General features: G+C 50.1%; 1 protein-coding gene across 4 annotated transcripts in view; it reads right to left on the reverse strand.

The window, feature by feature from the left end:
* Window positions 1-984: 984 nt before the first annotated feature.
* Window positions 985-18043, reverse strand: part of ATG7 (autophagy related 7) — a 274769-nt gene continuing 257710 nt past the window's right edge. For all 4 annotated transcript variants that reach the window (XM_054481308.2, XM_054481312.2, XM_054481310.2 and 1 more), the window contains one exon: window positions 985-1256. In XM_054481308.2, coding sequence (XP_054337283.1) covers window positions 1224-1256 — 33 coding nt within the window. In that variant the 3' untranslated portion in view covers window positions 985-1223. The remainder of the gene's footprint in view (window positions 1257-18043) is intronic.

An 18043-nucleotide genomic window follows, 5' to 3' on the forward strand; every position in this document is an offset into this window, starting at 1 on the left:
TGTGCATCTTCAACCCCAGAGTTTCAGCGCCAGGCTGGGTGGGCGGACTCGGGCCCTGCACCTGTGCCGGCTGTGTCCCCATGAAGCTCCCATGAGCTGAACGACAGCCACTGGAACTTGGACTGGCTACTTTGGGAGAAGCCTCATTTGAAATCTACCCTACTAAATCCTACTGTTGTAAGGGTCAGCTGGACTCAATTTTCACTTTGATTCTGGGCCTAAGACGAAAGCTGAAAGAGTAAAATAGCAGGAAAGACGATGCCTTCTACACGGGGCAGGGTGGTCAGAGGTACCTAGGCCATGGCCTCTCCTGGGCTGGGGCCTCACAGCTGCACACACCCAGAATAAAGAGGAAAACCAGCTCTTGCCTGAGTTACCCATGGTAGAGCCGTCTGACCCCTCCCCCTCGGCTGGGGCAGGAAGGCAGCCCAGGCTCGGCCTTTCTGGGCCTGGCATGCTCATAAGGGCAGGGAGGAGCCTCATCCAGGCAGCTGCCAGGATCTGCCCCTGGGCTCTTCCCCCAGCTCAAGGCAGCAGCAGAAACTCCTCTCCCTCAAGCAAGCAGGCAGGCATAGATGCTATGCCCACAGTGGAGGACAGGCTGGGAAGCAGAAAGCCATGTCTGGGCAGCTCACTCCGTCCTCAGTGGAAATCTGGGGTCACTGGGTCATGTGGGCCCTTTAGTCTCGCACCCAGCTCGGCTCTCCTCCTCCTCCCGCTCCACCAGGGCCAGGGTAACAGTGCGCTCACAGGGTCCCACCCTCACCCATGCCTAGGGCCCCCACAGGAGGAGCCTGCAGTGCGGTTGGCAGCACATTCTGGGGATGAGGGTGCCACCTCCCGCAGTGGCTCTGGGCAGGAGCTGGTTGCTCATTTCCCCATTTGGTCTGCGTTGGGTCACCCCCTGAGGGCCAAGAGGAAAGGATCCTGGGGGATGGCTATCAGTCACTGTGACAAGAAATAAAAACTGCATGGAGGACCAAGTCCCAGGTCAATAGCAAGGCCAAAGCCAAGGTTATTATTTAGCTCTGAACTGGTGGCATCTTGAATCCCGAGCAACGCCGAACACTGGCCGCTCCTGGGCAGCAGAGGGGGGGTCCCAGTCCTCAGCGTATGGAGGAGGGGCCCAGAATCACCAAGCCTGGGGTCAGCAGTCCTGCTCTGGCAATGAAGAGCTCCTCAGCAGGCGGCCGGGGAGAAGTCAGCCCCACAGCGGGGCCATCTCAGATGGTCTCGTCGTCGCTCATGTCCCAGATCTGCGTGGAGAAAGGGAGAGGCTCAGCCGAGATGTCCCACTGCCCGGTGAGGGGCACACAGATGCTTCAAAACCGCAGCCGTCATGGCAGCTCCCACCTGCAGAACCACTCCCTTGTCTCTGAGGGACTGTCACCCCATTTCTGTACAAGGAAACCAAATCTCAGACTTGCCAAGGCATCACTAGTGTGTGAACCACCTGGTGGAACCAACAGGGGAGGGCTGGGATTTGCACTGGGGAATGTGCCTCTGCTCACCTCCTGCATGTCCACCTCAGGGGACCATCCCTGACCCAACCAGCCTCTGCTCATCCTGGCTTCTGCAGCACTCACCCCCACCCCAAGCCAGCTTGTTCTCCTTGCGGTCCACCTGCCCTCTGGAAGGCAAGCTCCCTGAGGGCAGGGATTCTGGCGTGGGCACGTGCTGCCTTGGGAGGCTGCACCTTGGGCACCTGCTCCATGTTCCCTCTAACTGTAGTCCAGCTGCTCATGCTCCCAACTCACACTAGAGAGCTGGCTCAAGAGCAGGCCCTCGCCACCAGCCAGGGTGGAGGTGGCCTGGAGCAGGCCAGTGGAGACAGCCAGATCCTGCCACAGTCCCTCAATGCGTGTGTCCTCCTAGTCTGAGCCTCGCAGTGAACCTGGGGAGTGGGAGGCCCCAATGTGGCTGTGAGGAGAACTGAGGGACCCAGCAAGAGCCACCCTGGCCGACACCCCCATGGGCCCAGGCCCATTCATTCCCTGCAGTCCTTGGCGTGAACCCCCAGGGAGAGAGCCAAGGCCAGCACAGCAGGTCCCAGGGCCCCTGGCACCCAGGGCTCCCTGGAGGGCCAGTCCCTGAACCTACGCTTTCAGACTTTCAAAATTCCTAGAATTGGTTGCAAAAGGCCACCTCAGTGCTAGCAGAGCTGAGAGAAGGAACAGCGTGTTTACACGAGGCTGGCCAGGGAGACGGGAGGCCTGGCCAAGGTAAATATCAACACCAGCTTGGTTTTCAAAGTCAAGGACGTCGAAAATAAATAGAAGGAAATTTCCTCTCTCCTGAGGACCCAGCTCCCAGGCTGAGGGGAGGCAGCCTTCTCACTGCCCCTGTCTCCCCTGAGGCCAAACTACCTGAGCTCTCGGGAGGGGATTGCCAAGCGAGGTCTAGATGCCAGCCCAGCCAGGCTATGGATGGGCCAGTCTGGGGTCCAGCGACCAGGTGTCCCTTTCTCTGGGTCAGGTCCCCACCGAGCTCATCCTCAGTGCGGCTGGAAACTCCCCCAGGGTGGGATTGAGCAGTGCAGGGCAGGGTAGCTGTGTTTCTAACAAAGGTTGCATTTAGGAGCTCCTGGATCTGATCTCTGGGTTCTGATGGTCTGAGTGGAAGAAACTGAGCCCCTGGAGGGTTTGCCAGCACAATCCATCCATTCTTTCACTCTCCCATTCAACAAACACACATTCATGTAGCCTGCTCTGTGCCACGCACTGTGTAGACCTGCTGTGAATACTCCCTCTTTCACTCTTCACATCTACCTGTGAGGTGAAGATGGAAACAAGCCCAGAGAGGTAAGGCAATTGGCCTGAGATCACACAGCAAGCAAGCTTCAGTGCTGGGAACCAGGGGTGTGTGGAAAAGGGCAGGGCGGGCTGCCTGGAGGAAGGGGCCAAGGTGGGACGTGATGGCGCAAGATGGAGAATGAAAAGGGTGAGCCTTGTGGTCCGTGTCCTCTGGGACCTCCTGCCCAGCCTCCTTGGAGGGCTGCCAGCCTGGGCAGGGCAGGGTCAGTACCAAACAGCAGCGCCCTCTGCAAATGGGTGGTTGGGTTGTTCTGTTCATAAGAGGACTGGGGCCTGGGCCAGGGCTGGGCTTTATAGGAAAGTAGAAACTTTCAGAGAGGTGTTACCCATTTTATCATCCATTTTACTGGGTTTTTAGCTATGGGGAAGAGGCATAGGTGCTCAGCCACACTGGGACTGGGTGGCCTGGGACTGGCCCTGGAAGGTGCCTGGCTGACCCCTTGCTCCTGGACAGATTCAGCCACTCGAGGGGCTGCAGCTGCTGGCAGTGCCTGAGCTGTGCAGGGGATCCTGTGAGACACCCAGAAGGCTTATTGTGCGGGGCTTATTATTTTGTAAAATGCATTTTACAAAACCACTCAGGGATTTTCCAGAGCGAATCTCTGGGGCAGGGACGGGCTCTCCGCTGGCCTTGTCCCATTGGCTGGGCTCAAAGGGCAGCAGCCGTCTTCATTCGAAACCTCAAGAAACAACCAGAACAGGGACTCCTGGGGATAGGGACAGGGACTGGAGTGGGACGGGGCGCTGGGATCTGCAGGCTGCCTACTGTGTGCTCACCGCAGCTGTGTCCTTGGCAGTGCAACTGGTGTGAAGGGGCACAGTGAATGTCCTCTTAATGAAGCTCATAGTAAACTGGCACATTTTTAAAAATACCAATACTCAGTGCCGACAAGGGTATGGCAAAACACTGCCACAAGAGAGGTATAAATTGGTACCATATTTTTAAAAAGATTTGGCAATATGTAATACAAACCTTTAAAAACGTTCAACCCTAAGAAAAAATGATCTCTTTGTAGGTAATATCAAAGCACACCTGGAAACCCCAATAAAATAAGTGCTAAGATATCCTTAGAATACAAATGAAAAAGTATTTGGTAAGAGCAAGATACAAAATTGACAACAACCAATTATAACCCACCACATACAGTACAAACAATGTTTAGTTCAAAACAGAATGAAAAAGGCCGGGCGCGGTGGCTCATGCCTGTAATCCCAGCACTTTGGGAGGCCAAGGCGGGTGGACCACTTGAGTTCAGGAGTTCGAGACCAGCCTGGCCAACATGGTGAAACCCCGTCTCCACTAAAAATACAAAAATTAGCCAGGCGTGGTGGTGGGCACCTGTAGTCCCAGCTACTTGGGAGGCTGAGGCAGGAGAATGGCTTGAACTCAGGAGGTGGAAGTTGTAGTGAGCTGAGATCGCACCACTACACTCCAGCCTGGGCGACAGGGTGAGATTCTGTCTTGAGAAAAAAAAAGAAAAGAAAAGAACCCATTATATTGGCTGGGCACAGCGGCTCGCGCCTGTAATCCCAGCACTTTGGGAGGCTGAGGCGAGTGGACTGCTTGAGGCCAGGAGTTTGAGACCAGCCTGGACAATAGAGCAAGACCCTGTCTCTATAAAAATAAAAATTTAAAAAAAATTATAAAAGCAGTGAAAAAGATAAACACATGGGAATAAACCTAACATCAGATGTACAGAATCCATATGAAGCCTCTAAAACAGCTGCAACGGCCCTAGAAGAATCTCACCTGGAAAGACGTAAACTGGAGTAGATAGAGCCACACCCCTTGTTTCTGCATAGGACGATTCAACATCCATAAAGATGTCAGCTTTCTCAAAGTGAATACATTAACAAAGTCTCAATTTTCAAAGTTAACAAATGTTTTCTGGAGCCGGGCGAGCTGGTTCTAGGCTATGTGGAAAAACAGGAAGCAGAGACACCCAGGAAACCCTCCGAACAGAAGAGCGGTGAGAAGCCCCCACCATGGGCCGAGGGAGACGCCATGAAACCCCCGAGGAGGAGAGAGTGCGTCAGCACAGAACACTCAGACGGCCCGCAGGACACGACGAGTACAGAAACAAGAGAAGACCATGTCCAAGAACATGTGGAAATCAAGGATTTTAATGATAATGGCCTGGGGAGTGCCATCTTGGCTCATTAGGAAAAGATAGACTTTTTAAATAAATGATATGAAAAGAAGTAGAGAGTCACTTGGAAAAAGATAAAATTGATTCCATGCCTTACCCCGCATATTAGAATCAACTCCAAATGGGATAAAGATCCAAACATTAGAGAAAATGAAACCATAAGAATACTAGATACAAATGCGGGTGAGCTCATTATAGCCTGGGAGTAGGGAAGGCCTATGATCCCAAATCCATAAGCAATAAAAAAAATGGATACACTGGACTCTGCAAAAACACATGCATGCAATATGCACAGGAAAACTGTCAAAAGGCAAACTGAGAGAAAACATAACAACATACCATAAAGGGCACATCTCAGTAATAGACAAAGAGCTCTTAGAAATCAAGAAGAGAGGCCAGGCACACCTATAATCCCAGCACTTTGGGAGGCTGAGGCGGGAGGATCACTTGAGCCCAGGAGTTCAAGACCAGCCTGGGTAACATAAGGAGACCCTTTCTCTACAATAATTTTTTAAAAATGAGCCATAGTGGCATGTGTCTGTAGTCCCAGCAACTCAGGAGATAGGAGGATGGTGTGAGTTTGGGAGGTAGAGGCCGCAGTGAGCTGTGATTGCACCACTGCACTCCAGCCTGGGCAACAGAGAGTGAGACCCTGTCTCAAAAAAATAAATAAAAATCAAGAAGAGAAAGACCAATAGACCAAATTTTTAAAAAGTGGCCAAAGACACGGCCAGTTCTCAGAAAAAATAAGCAAATCGCCCTTAAACAGAAAAAAGATGCACAGCCTTACTCATAATAAAGGAAATGCAAAGGTTTCTTAAGACACAAAAAGTACTAACCAGAAAAACAAAAAAGGTTTGCATTTCACAAGAATTAAAATTTCTGATCTTGGAAGGATACCACTGAGAAAATGAAAAGGCAAATTGCAGACTAGGAGAAAGTATCTCTAAATTAAAAGAACTTGTATTTAGAAAATAAAGACAACTCTTAAAACTTAATAATAAAGAGACAAAAACTTGATTTTTGGGGAAAAGATTGGAAGAGAAACTTCACCAAAGAGGAAATCTAATGGCAAATAAGAAAAGACACGCAGCTTGCAGTCCTCAGGGAAATGCAAATCAAAACCATGAAGAGACAGCGCACCCCACCTCCTCGGAGAGCTGAAGCTAAAGGCCAGCGACGCCTGATGTCTGTGAGGATGTGGAGCAGGAAGGGCCCACACACTGCTCCTGGTGGGGATGGAAAGTGGCAAAACCACTTTGGAGAAAGGTCTAGTGACTGTTGAAGTGTGCGCTCACCATGTGATCCAGCCATTCCGCTCCTGTTTACTCCAAAGAAACGAAAACACATGTCCACAGAAAAACTTGAACCAGAATGTCCACAGCAGTCTTACTCAGAATAGGTACAAACTAGAAACCACACAAATGCTCATCAACGGGAAAGCAGAGAAATTGTGGTGTATCCGTACAATGGATACTCCTAAGCCATTAAAGTACTGATGCATGCAACAACACATGTGAATCTCAGTGTCTTTATCCTGGGTCAAGGAAGCTCAACTGGAAGGGGTGGGGAATGGGGTTGAAGGGTACGAGGTGGCAGTTACGTAGTATGAATAGTCTGGAGGTCTGATATACAGCACAGGACTACTGTTAATCATGCTGGATTGTATACTGGAAATTTGCTAAGTGTAGATTTTAGGTGCTCTCACCACATGCTATGTGAGTTCATAGATGTGTTAATTTCCTTGACTGTAGTAACCATTTCACTATGTGATATCAAGATATCTTATACACTTTGAATATATACAGTGTTTAAGAAAACAACCCTAACACAGAAGACATCATACTTCATATTTCATTTATATGAAATCCTAGAAGGGCAAAAACCCATCTGTGGTGACGGGAAGTAGATAATTTGTCACAACTCAACAAACTGGACACTTAAAGTGGGTGTATTTCATTGTATGTAAATCACACAATACAGCTGATTGAAAAAAAAAAGCTGCACTGAGATAACGCTGGGAAGAATCTCACTGCTTCACAATATGTTCTGTTTGTGAGCCTGTTGGGGAACCACTCTCATACCTCCCTGGTAACGCACAGAACAGTCCAACCCCTGCAGAGGACAGTCTGGCAACAGCCACGATTCCTACGGCTTAACTTCTGACCCGGCCATCTCACTTTTAGGAGTCTGTCCTGAAGACACACCTCTACTATACGAAAGGATATTATCCCCTGCTGCATGATCTCTTACAGGAAAAGACTGGGAACAGCCCAAAAGGCCCTCAACGGGGAACCAGCTGACTAAACCATTTGATGCACATCCACACCTGAACTATTGTGGCCCTGAAACACAGTGAGTTCAATCAGCTGGTATGGGGGCTCAGTTCCGGGATTTCTTTAGTGAAAGAAAATAAAAGAAATGCAGAGTATCTGTAGCATAACACCTTTAAGAAAAAAAGGTTTTTAATTTTGCAAATATATAAACACAGGAACTATAAAAGGAGAAATTAATTTAAATGCTTCCCTACAGAGGGCAGGTGGGGATGAAGGTGAAACTGCTCTGAGCATGCCTTTTAATTTTGAATCATATACGTTACATATTTTAAAGACTAAAAAAGGAAACCAAAAGTACAAGCAACAACAAAATAAGTAAACGGGGGTTAGTCAAAATTTAAAATGTTTGTGCTTCCAAGGACACTATTAAGAAAGAGAAAAGATAAGCACAGAATGAGAGAAAATAATTGCACATCATGTATCTGATAAGAGACTTGTATCTAGAATATATAAAGACAGGAGTTTGAGACCAGCCTGGGCAACATAGTGAGACCCCATCTTTAAGAAATTAAAGAAAAAATATAAAGGCCATTTACAACTCAATAATAAAAAGACAAATAACACAATTTAAAAATGTGGCAAAAGTCCGGGCGTGGTGGCTCATGCCTGTAATTTCAGCACTTTGGGAGGCCAAGGTGGGAAGGTCACTTGAGCCCAAGAGTTCAAGACCAGCCTGGAAAACATAGGGAAATCCTGTCTCTACCAAAAAATTTAAAAACTAGCTGGGTGTGGTGGTGCACACCTATAGTCCCAGCTACTCTGGAGGCTGAGGCGGGAGGATCCCTTGAGCCCAGGAGGTCAAGGCTACAGTGAGCCATGACCATGCCACTTACACTCCAGCAAGACCCTGTTTCAAAAACAAAACAAAAAAATGGGCAAAGACGTTGAATAGACATTTCTCCAGAAAAACACACAAATTGCACATGAAATGATACTCAAACATAATTAGTCATCAGGAAAATGTGAATCAAAACCATAAGCTACCACTTCACACCCACTAGGATGGCTGCAATGAAAAAGCCAGATCATAGTAAGTGTTGACAAGGATGTGGACAAACTAGAACCTTCATACGTTGCTGCTGGAAATGTGAAATGGTTCAGCCACCTCATAAAAAACAGCTGGCAGTTCACCCAAAAATTAAACACAGTTACCATATGGTACAACAATTCCAGTCCTAGGTAATTGCCCAAGAGAAACGAAAACATGTCCACATAAAAACTTGTACACAAACACAGTAGTATTCATAGGAAAGTATTCATAAAAGTTAAACGTGGAATTCATAATAGGAAATGAGTGGGAACAATCCAGTTTCCACCAACTGATGAATAAACGAAACGTGGTCTGTCCACACAGGGGAATGTCAAACCCCTGCCTCCACTCTCTTCCCGGCAGCCCTGAGGACAATGGTGTCACATGTTTGCCCCCATTTTACAAAGTAGGGGACTGAAGCACAGAGAAAACAGTAGAACTTGTCAAGGAGACCAAGCTAGCAAGGGCGAAGGAAGAGGCCTTTTCCACTTTCTCTCACTACTTCCTGTTAAACATAATTCCCTCTAAAGACGATTAAGGACGGTCTCTGATTCTGCCCCCTGGGCCCCAGACACTCTTCCATTCACCGCCTGTCACGGGAATGCGCAATAGGTGCCCAACAGCAACAGCACACACCCACCAGCACCATGAATAAACCTGGGCCGCCAAAAGGCAAGGCCAGGCCAGCTCCTGACCTGGCTCCCGAGTCCCCACCTTGGTATGACCCAGTTCAGAAGGCAGAGCCCGTGGCTTGGACGGCTAGGGAGAGTATGGCATCAGCCTGTACTGCTCTCCACTGGCGAGGGTGGGCTCAGCCCCTCTGGTCAGCCTGACCTGAGCACCTCAGCGCTCCCCACTGGCCACTGCCCTGCAGTGGAAGAGGGCAGGGCTGGGCTGCCACTCTGCATTAGGGGAAGAAAGACCTTTCAATTGGGCCCATCACAAGGAATGAGGGAGAAGGCTCAGCCTGGACCGCACACACCCAAAGGGCCTTGAGGTTTAACTCTCTCCAAAGGAGACAGACGGGTTTGAAAGGAGCCCTCATCATCCAATTTCAAACTTGGGTCCCATTTCTGGACCACACTGCCTGAAGCATGCCATGAACTAAGGTTCTTCTTTTATAAACACTGTAATTACCTTGTGAATGGCACAATTATATTTCTGTGTGTCCGCTAAAAGTGTTCATTTGTTAAATGTAAACATTTAAAATAAAGCTGGGCGCAGTGGCTCACGCCTGTAATCCCAACACTTTGGGAAGCCGAGTCAGGTGGATCACCTGAGGTCAGGAGTTCGAGACCAGCTTGGCCAACATGGCAAAACCCCCTCTCTACTAAAAATACAAAAGTTAGCTGGGCATGGTGGCATGTGCCTGTAATCCCAGCTACTCGGGAGGCTGAGGCAGGAAAATCGCTTGAACCCGGGAGGAAGAGGTTGCAGTGAACCGAGATTGCGCCACTGCACTCCAGCCTGGGTGACAGACAGAGCAGGACTCCATCTCAAAAAAAAAAAAAAAAAAAAATCCACTTTTGGCATTTCTTTACTTTTTGAGACATGGCTTCACTCTGTCACCCAGGCTGGAGTGTGGTGCCATCATAGCTCACTGCAGCCTCCACCTCCCAGGCTCAAGCAATCCTCCTACCTCAGCCTCCTTAGTAGTTGGGACTCCAGACATATGCCACCACACCCAGCTAATTTTTTATATTTTGTGGAGATGGGGTCTCCTTATATTGCCCAGGCTGGTCTTAAACTCCTAGGCTTAAGCAGTCCTCTGGCTTGGCCTCCCAAAATGCCTCCAGGAAACAATGGGGGTGCTAACCCCTACTTCTTCTGCAGGAGGCTGCTAGTTTGCTAGCCCTTACTGAGCACTGCCAGGGGGTGGCTGCAGGGACTAGGGGAGAAAAAGGAGAGGGGACATCCAGAAGATGATTCCAAGAAAGAACTGCTGGTGGGGCTGACAACAGAGAGACACACGCCCAGGAGAGCTGGGCCTGGCAGGGCTGATCGGGACATGGAGCCCAAGCACAGCCCCGAGGCCCAGAGTGGGGACAGGGCTGGCGGGGCTCCCAAGGCCAGCAGGCTGTGGGCTAGGGCTTGGTCTGTGAAGTCCTAGGTCAGGTTTATGGACAAGAAGAGACAGGGAGGAGGTGGCCTGGCAGGGGCAGGAAAGAGCGGAGAGGAGGGAGCGGCTGCAGGCCATGGAGACTCCCCAGCCAGGAGCCGAGGATGGGAGGCAGGGCTCGCTCCAGGGTCACTGCGCAGGCTCTCGATGCCCACAAGAGAAGGATTTGTTGTCCCCACAGGTTTCCATCACCCTGGCTCTTCTGATGTCTCCATAAGCCTCTGGCACTGTTCCCACCCACAGGGCATCAGACTGAGTTTCTCAAAAAAACAATCCCATCGTGTCTTTCCCAAGTTTTACAGCCTTCAAAATCTTCCCCTTGCACAGAGGGAGAGTTTAGTCCAAACTCCTTTCAGGGCCCTAGGCCCCCAGCCCTGGCCCTGCGCACCCCTCCAAGCTCCCCACCCCGCAACCTCTCTCTGGCCCACCAGATTCCAGCAGCCGCCGCCTCCTGGCTCTCCCCTTGCTCAGCCTTTTTACAGGCTTCTTTGGCTTAGAAGGCTCCTCTCCGCAGCCCCTCCCGCACAGCTGGCTCCGCTGGGTCTGCAGCGACTTCCCCGCTGGCCTACCTTATTCTCAGCCCTCTTGGTTCCTCCTGCGACCCCACCATAATTTGCTGTCACCTTGTAGTCTTGTGCATCTGTCTGACTTCCCCAGGGGGCTGCGTGCCGCGTGAGGGTAGGGCCTGGTCTGTCTGGTCACCACTGTGTCCCCAGCCCCGGCTCAGAGCCTGGCCTAGTAGAGAGGCTTTGCAGGAACAATGATTCAGAACCATCTGTTCTGGATATGATTCCACAGGGCAGAAAATAAAGGGGGATTTTTGGTATGACCATAATACCTGAGACACATACAGTAAAGGGCGGGCCCCTCAGCCCAGCTGGCTTCTGAGGACTCCAGCATGTCAGGCCCTTGGACTCTAGGGCCCAGAAGGACGGGGGTGGGTGGGGGCAAGCACTGTGGGCATCCCCAGGCGGGAGCAGGTGGGGTGGCAGGCCAGCTTTCTGAGAGAAGTCTGGGTCCCAAGCCACTGACGCCCTCATTCTCCTTCCTAGCCTCACTGTGGGTTGGCTCTGGGCCAGAGGCCACAGGGACGCACAGCGGTGGGTACTTCTTGCTTCTGGACTCTAAGAGGCCCCAGGCAGGATCAGGGCTGGTCAGAAAAAGGGTGCTCTGCAAGGCAGCAGCTGTGGGGCTCTGCAGACAGGGAGGCCTCACGGGTTAACCAGTTCCCTTGCTGGACCCTGGTCTAATTTTGCGGCCATACCTGGGCCCTGGAGAGGGCCACAGGGAAGTACTGCCGGGTAAAGGCCCAGGGTCTGACTTCCTGGCTCCCAGATTCCTGCCCAGAGCCCCATCACAGCATGGGGACCTGGGGCAACTCAGAATTAGCCCTGCCTACTCTCACAATGAATCCAGAAGCAAAAGCTCCCAGATCCCTTCACCCCTGGGCCAAGGATGGCCAGCGTGACTGCTTCGGCCTGCTGGTGCGGGCAGATGAGCAGCCTGAAGGAGTGAACCAAGAGGGAAGGGAGCAGGCAGCCTGCACAAAGCAGGGAAGGCCAGAGCAGATGGCAAGGCCAGCCTGGGGCTGATGGCTCATACCCTGCAGGGACTTGGGTGCTCTTGATGTCTGCTGCCAACAGCCCCAGCCCTTGCCCACCCTCCATCCCCAGCCCTTGCCCACCCTCCATCCCCAGCCTGTTGCCATCCTTCAGCAGAGATGAAATGGGTCCTCCCCCTCCCGTCCCCAGAGGTCTGCGGTTCAAGCAATTCTCGTGCCTCAGCCTCCTGAGTAGCTGGGATTAACAGGCGTGCGCCATCACGCCTAGCTGATTTTTTGGTATTTTTAGTAGAGATGGGGTTTCACCATGTTGGCCAGGCTGGTCTCCAACTCCTGACCTCAGGTGATCCGCCCACCTCAGTCTCCCAAAGCACTGAGAGTACAGGCGTGAGCCACCGCGGCAGGCCTTGTGCTCCTCCTAACACACCACCCCGGTGCCTCCCTTTGGAAAGACACCCGCCTGCCTTCCCACTCTTGTACTCTGAGCACTCACTGCCTCCTTGAGCCTGGGCACCAGACTTGGCAGAGGAATTAAGACCAAATCCCTCTTCTCAGGGAACCATTGCCCCAAACTCAGCTCTCCAGACACAGGCAGCTGAGGGCTGAGGCAGAGGGGAAGATGGGAGGAAGAAGGAAACAGAACTGTGGGGTCTACTTCTAGAGTCTTCTGAGGGAGGAGTTCTCCCAGCCTTTCCAACCCCAGCCCCCTGCTGCCATTCCAGAGTGTGTGTGCACTGCCCCAGGACACCCACTGCTCCGGGGTTCCAGGAACAAGGTTAAGGTTCTACTACAAAGACAGTCATGGCCAAGGCAGCTGGTAAGAGGTAAAGCGTGACTTACACAAGGAACATCAGGCAGCCAGGGATGAGGAGATTAAAAGGAGAAAACGACAGGCTCCATGTTGGCAGGGTGGGGCTGCTCCCGCACCGTGGGGTCAGTTGGAGGACGCCGCCATCTCACTGTGGCCTGTGCAGCTGATTAAAGGCACATCCAGGGAGGGGGGCAGCAGACCGGGCCTGTGCACACGTGTGGGCTGGCATGCCACCTCCAGAGGCATTCCATCCCCCAAATCCTCCCCACTCCCCCTACAAAGATGCTCAGGGCTGCAACTGACAAGGAGCGAGGAGTCTGAAGGAACAGTCTCATGCCTCAGAACCTAGACCCAGAAGGTGGTCAGCACCTCCGAGCTACACTCGAGGCAGATTATGCTCAGCCATTCCAAACGTCACCTTCTTCACTCTCAAGAACAGAGCCCAGGCTGGAAACACAGAGACCTGACGCCCGGGAGGGGGTGCCCCGGAGGATGCCCAGGGGACTGTCATCTTAAAGGAGGAGTAAGAGGGAAGCAGAGGGTGGTTGAGAGCAGCTACTAGGCTGGGAAAGAGGAAATATGGAAGACCAGATGAGAAAAAAGGGTCAGTGTAGCAGTGGGGATACTGGTGTCTCCAGGGACCCAGGTGAGAGGTACACGGGCCACAGAAAGGGCCATGGCCCATGGCAAGGTACATCTGCCGTTGTCTTTTGTTTCTCCCTCCCAGGAAGTACTAAGAAGCAAATACGAAACCTGCCAAGAGGAAATGCTGACATCTTAGCCTTGCAATCCTTAGTGAGGCTTCCGGCAGAAGACTCTGGAATTCCCAGCCCACGGCCACTGCTCTAGGTCTCCCCCTCTTATTAGTCTGGAAAATGGACCTCAGGGTCCCGCTATATTTAGCGCCCTCCCTCTGGGGATGTCGCTAAATAAGCACCAATATCTACAATCTCTCCCGGAGTGTTTACTGCCTAAGAGCAAGGGCTTGTCCAAGCACTGGTTAGAAGCAAACTGGCTTTGGGGCTCTCAGCTCCTAATTTACCAAGTGACATTCAGAGGAGGGAGGTTTCAAGAGCAGTGGCTCCCACCGCTGACGCGAATGGCTAACAACAGGGTGTGCTGTTCAGTGCTTCGGCCTGTCCACTGCATCCCTGGCCCTGGGGGAGGAAGGCACGGGCCCCAGGCTTGTTTGCCTTCTCCCAGGCTTCAAAACACATTTTTAAAATTAGATGGTAAGAATACAGGGTGATTTTTGTGGCACCAACATGCTTTCTTTCAAGATATGATTTATATGTTTGGCCCACATTTTAAATGAAATGGTTGAGATAAATGGCCATGCTGAAGGTTGTGAAATGGTTTCTGTTACGTAGTTCTTATTTCCAGTTCCTTAGAAAAGTTTTTAAAAAGTTTCCCTTTAAAAAGGCGGACACTTTTACATGTTTGTTCTCTACCTCAAAGGGCTTTTGGGGTCAACATCAGAGAGAGGGAGAAGAGGAGGAGGAAAACTGGAGAGCTCAGAGTTCCAGGGTGAGGTGGGGAGGACGCAGGATATAAACACACCAACTTCACTTGGTGAGAAGGGACATCTTGCACCTTCAAATAATGCAAATGCAGGTGACATGGCTTCTCAGGAGAGGGGCATGATCCAATCCTAGGGAGGCATGTGCTGGCAGGATGACATCCTCTGCCACTGGGCCGGACCATCGGAGACCAAGTAACAAGGCAGACACTGACTCACTGACTCTATAAAGCTTCAGGCAGCAGATAGTTTGGTACTGAGATGAGGATAACCAGGAATACAGAGGTAGAAACAGACCCACAAACATGGGCAGGTGACTTTCAACAAAGGTGCCACAGTAATTTGAAGAGAAAGGACAATCTTTTCAACAAACATTGCTGGAACAATTAGATAACCACATAGAGAAAAATGAACCTTCACCCTTAACTCATACCCTACATGAAAATTAACTTGAAATCAATCACAAATATATATGTAAAAGCTAAAACCGGCCAGGTACGATGGCTCATGCCTGTAATCCCAGCACTTTAGGAGGCCGAGGCGGGTGGATCACGAGGTCAGGAGATGGAGACCATCCTGGCTAACATGGTGAAACCCTGTCTCTACTAAAAATAGAAAAAATTAGCCGGGTGTGGTGGCGGGCGCCTGTAGTCCCAGCTACTGGGGAGGCTGAGGCAGGAGAATGGCGTGAACCTGGGAGGCGGAGCTTGCAGTGAGCCAAGATCGCACCACTGCACTCCAGCCTGGGCAACAGAGCAAGACTCCACCCCTCCGCCCCCCCCTGCAAAAAAAGCTAAAACTATAAATTTTTTAGGAAAAAAAAGAAAAATCAGTAAGACTTTGGACATAGGCAAAGATTTCTTAGGACACTGAAAGCAGGAACTGTAAGAGAAAAAAATCATTAACTGAACTTCAGAATTCAAAACTTTTTCTCTCTTAAAGACAACATCAAGAAAATGAAAAGGCAAGCCAAAGACATTGAGAAAATATATGCAATACCAATATCTGACCAAAAAACTCATGTCTAGAAAATATAAGAACTTTTTTTTTTTTTTTTGAGATTGGGTGTCACTGTGTTGCCCTAGCTGGAAGACAGTGGTGCGATCACTGCTCACTGCAGCCTTCACCTCTTGGTCTCAAGGGATCTTCCCACCTCAGCCTCCTGAGTAGCTGGGACCACAGGTGTGGATCACCATGCCCAGTGAATTTATTTTTATTTTTTATTTTTTGTAGAGACAGGGTCTTGCCATGTTGCTCAAACTGGAAGAACTCTTACAGTTCAATAAGATAATAATAACCCAATGGAAACATGGGCAAAAGATTTGAAAGAAGGGTCACATAAGATCTGTAGGTGGCAAATAAATACATGAAAAGATGTCCCCCATCAGAGATGTGGGAAAGATGTTGTCATCAGAGAACTACAATAAAAGCCACAATGAGATGCCACTTGCATATCTACTCAAATGGCCAGAATGAAAAGGACTACCAGCTTCCAAGTGCTGACAAGCACATGGCACAACCAGAACTCTCACACTCTGCTGGTGGGAACAGCAAAAACGGCACAGTGAATTTGAAAAATAACAGTTTCTTAAAAGTTAAACATATACTTCCACCATAGGACCCAGCAATTCTAGTCCTAATCTCCCAAGAGAAGTGAAAACACACTCACTCATCAGAGCTTCATTTGTAACAGCTCCAAACTAGAAACAACCCAAGAACAGCTCAGCAGGTGAGTGAGTAAACAATTCTGGTACACTCACACAGCGAGACGCTACTCAGCGACAGAAAGGCACCAAGTGCTGACACACACAATGATGCAGGTGAACCTCCAGGCGGCTGTGCAGGGCGGGACAGGCCAGACAGACCTGCTCGATGTCGCCGAACTGTGCTGGTTCCACAAGCGAGTACGTTTCTTGAAGCTCAGAAATGTGCACTTTTACATATATTTTATTGTATGTGCATCAATAGATTTGATTTTTTAAATTCATAAGAGAAAACGAATATAGCTTAAGATGGGGGGAGTTTCACAATATAAAAACATATTTATAATAATTACCAAAAATGTCATAAGAGAAATATCGTGTCTTTTTCAGAACAACCAAAGGTGGAAGGTAGGCGACCCCCCCGCCCAGCGGGCCCACTTCCCCTAAAGCACCAACACATTCTCCTACTCATTTAGTTAGAGGTCTTATTTCCCAACCATTTTAAGGAGAACAGAATCCTTCCAGCCCAACCTTCCCTGGCCTCCCCGGCTCAGTGCCATGCCTTCTCTTACCCTGATCTGATTCTGCTATAGCCATTAATCACTATCAGGTGGAGTTAAGAGCTCAGTCTCTGAAGCCAGACTTCCAGGATTGGGTCCTGCTCTGTCACTGACGAGCTATATCACCTCAGGCTATTTATTTAATCTCTCTGTGCCTCTGTTTTCTCATCTGAGAAATGAAGACAAAAATGCTATCTCCGTCATAGGGCTGTTGTGACCATGAAATACGTTAATGGGCATAAAGTGCTCAGAACTGTGCCTGATGCAGGGACATCTGTGTTGTTACTTGCTTACAAGGATGGAGAACACAACTTTACAACCTGAAAAAAAAAAATCTCAGTTGATATCATTAACATTTTGTGGTAAGTTCTTGGAAGCTGTGGGTAATCGCCCTTGTATTACAGCCAAATTAAAGCTTTTCACATTGAAAATAGCAAGAAGCTCAGATCCCTTCTCCATGCTGTCTTCCAGGAGGACGTCTTAGGTACGTGTCCATTCTTTCCTTCAGTCACGCATTCTCAAGAATTACTAAGGGCTTTTTCTTTTTTTTTCCTTTTTTTTTTTTTTTTTTTTGAGACAAGAGTCTCACTCTGTTGCCCAGTATGTGTGCAGTGGCACAATCATAGCTCACTGCAGCCTCGACCTTCTCAGGCTCAGATGATCCTCCCATCTTAGCCTCCTGGGTAGCTGCAACCACAGGCCTGCACCACCACATCTGGCTTTTTTTTGAGGGGGCTAATTTTTGTATTTTTTTTTTTAGAGATGGAGTTTCACCACATTGACCAGGGTGGTCTCGAACTCCTGGGCTTCAGCAACCTGCCTGCCTCGGCCTCCCAAAGTGCTGGGATTACAGGTGTGAGCCACTGAGGCTGGCGCTAAGGGCCTATTCTGTGTCATATTCAAATATGAGTCTCTTTCCTCTCTACCATACCATGGCATTTTTACAGTTAAGGAACTCAGAGCTCACAAGGCAGGTGACTGTCAGGGCCACACAGCTAGCAAATGGCAGAGCTGAGATCCACACGTAGGTCTGTCTCGTCCTATGTCCTGGGTTCTCATTTCCACTGCAGCTTCTGGCAATTAGGTCTGGCAAAAGGGTGTTTTGCCAAGAGAGCTAGCTCTTGAAGGGCCATGGTGTGATAGAGTCTGTGCTGGCCTCAGAAAGGCCTTCCTGAACCAGCGGACAGGTCAGCGTTGAGAGGGCAGTGCCACCCAGCCTGCCACGAGGCCCTCGGTTATTCCCAGTCCCCACAAATCCCCCATGCTCTTTCTGACCACATGCCTCTAGAAATGCCACCGACCTTCCATCAGGTTCCCCGTGGCCCTCAGGAACATCTGTCAGCCCTGGGGTCCATGTATCTCTTAGCCAGCTGGACAATACGGGTCATCTGGAATCCCAGACTGGGACCTGTGCCCTCTTCCCTCTACCCTTCCCTGGTCT

This window comes from Pongo pygmaeus, chromosome 2 (genome assembly GCF_028885625.2).
Source record: "Pongo pygmaeus isolate AG05252 chromosome 2, NHGRI_mPonPyg2-v2.0_pri, whole genome shotgun sequence".
Taxonomy (NCBI): domain Eukaryota; kingdom Metazoa; phylum Chordata; class Mammalia; order Primates; family Hominidae; genus Pongo; species Pongo pygmaeus.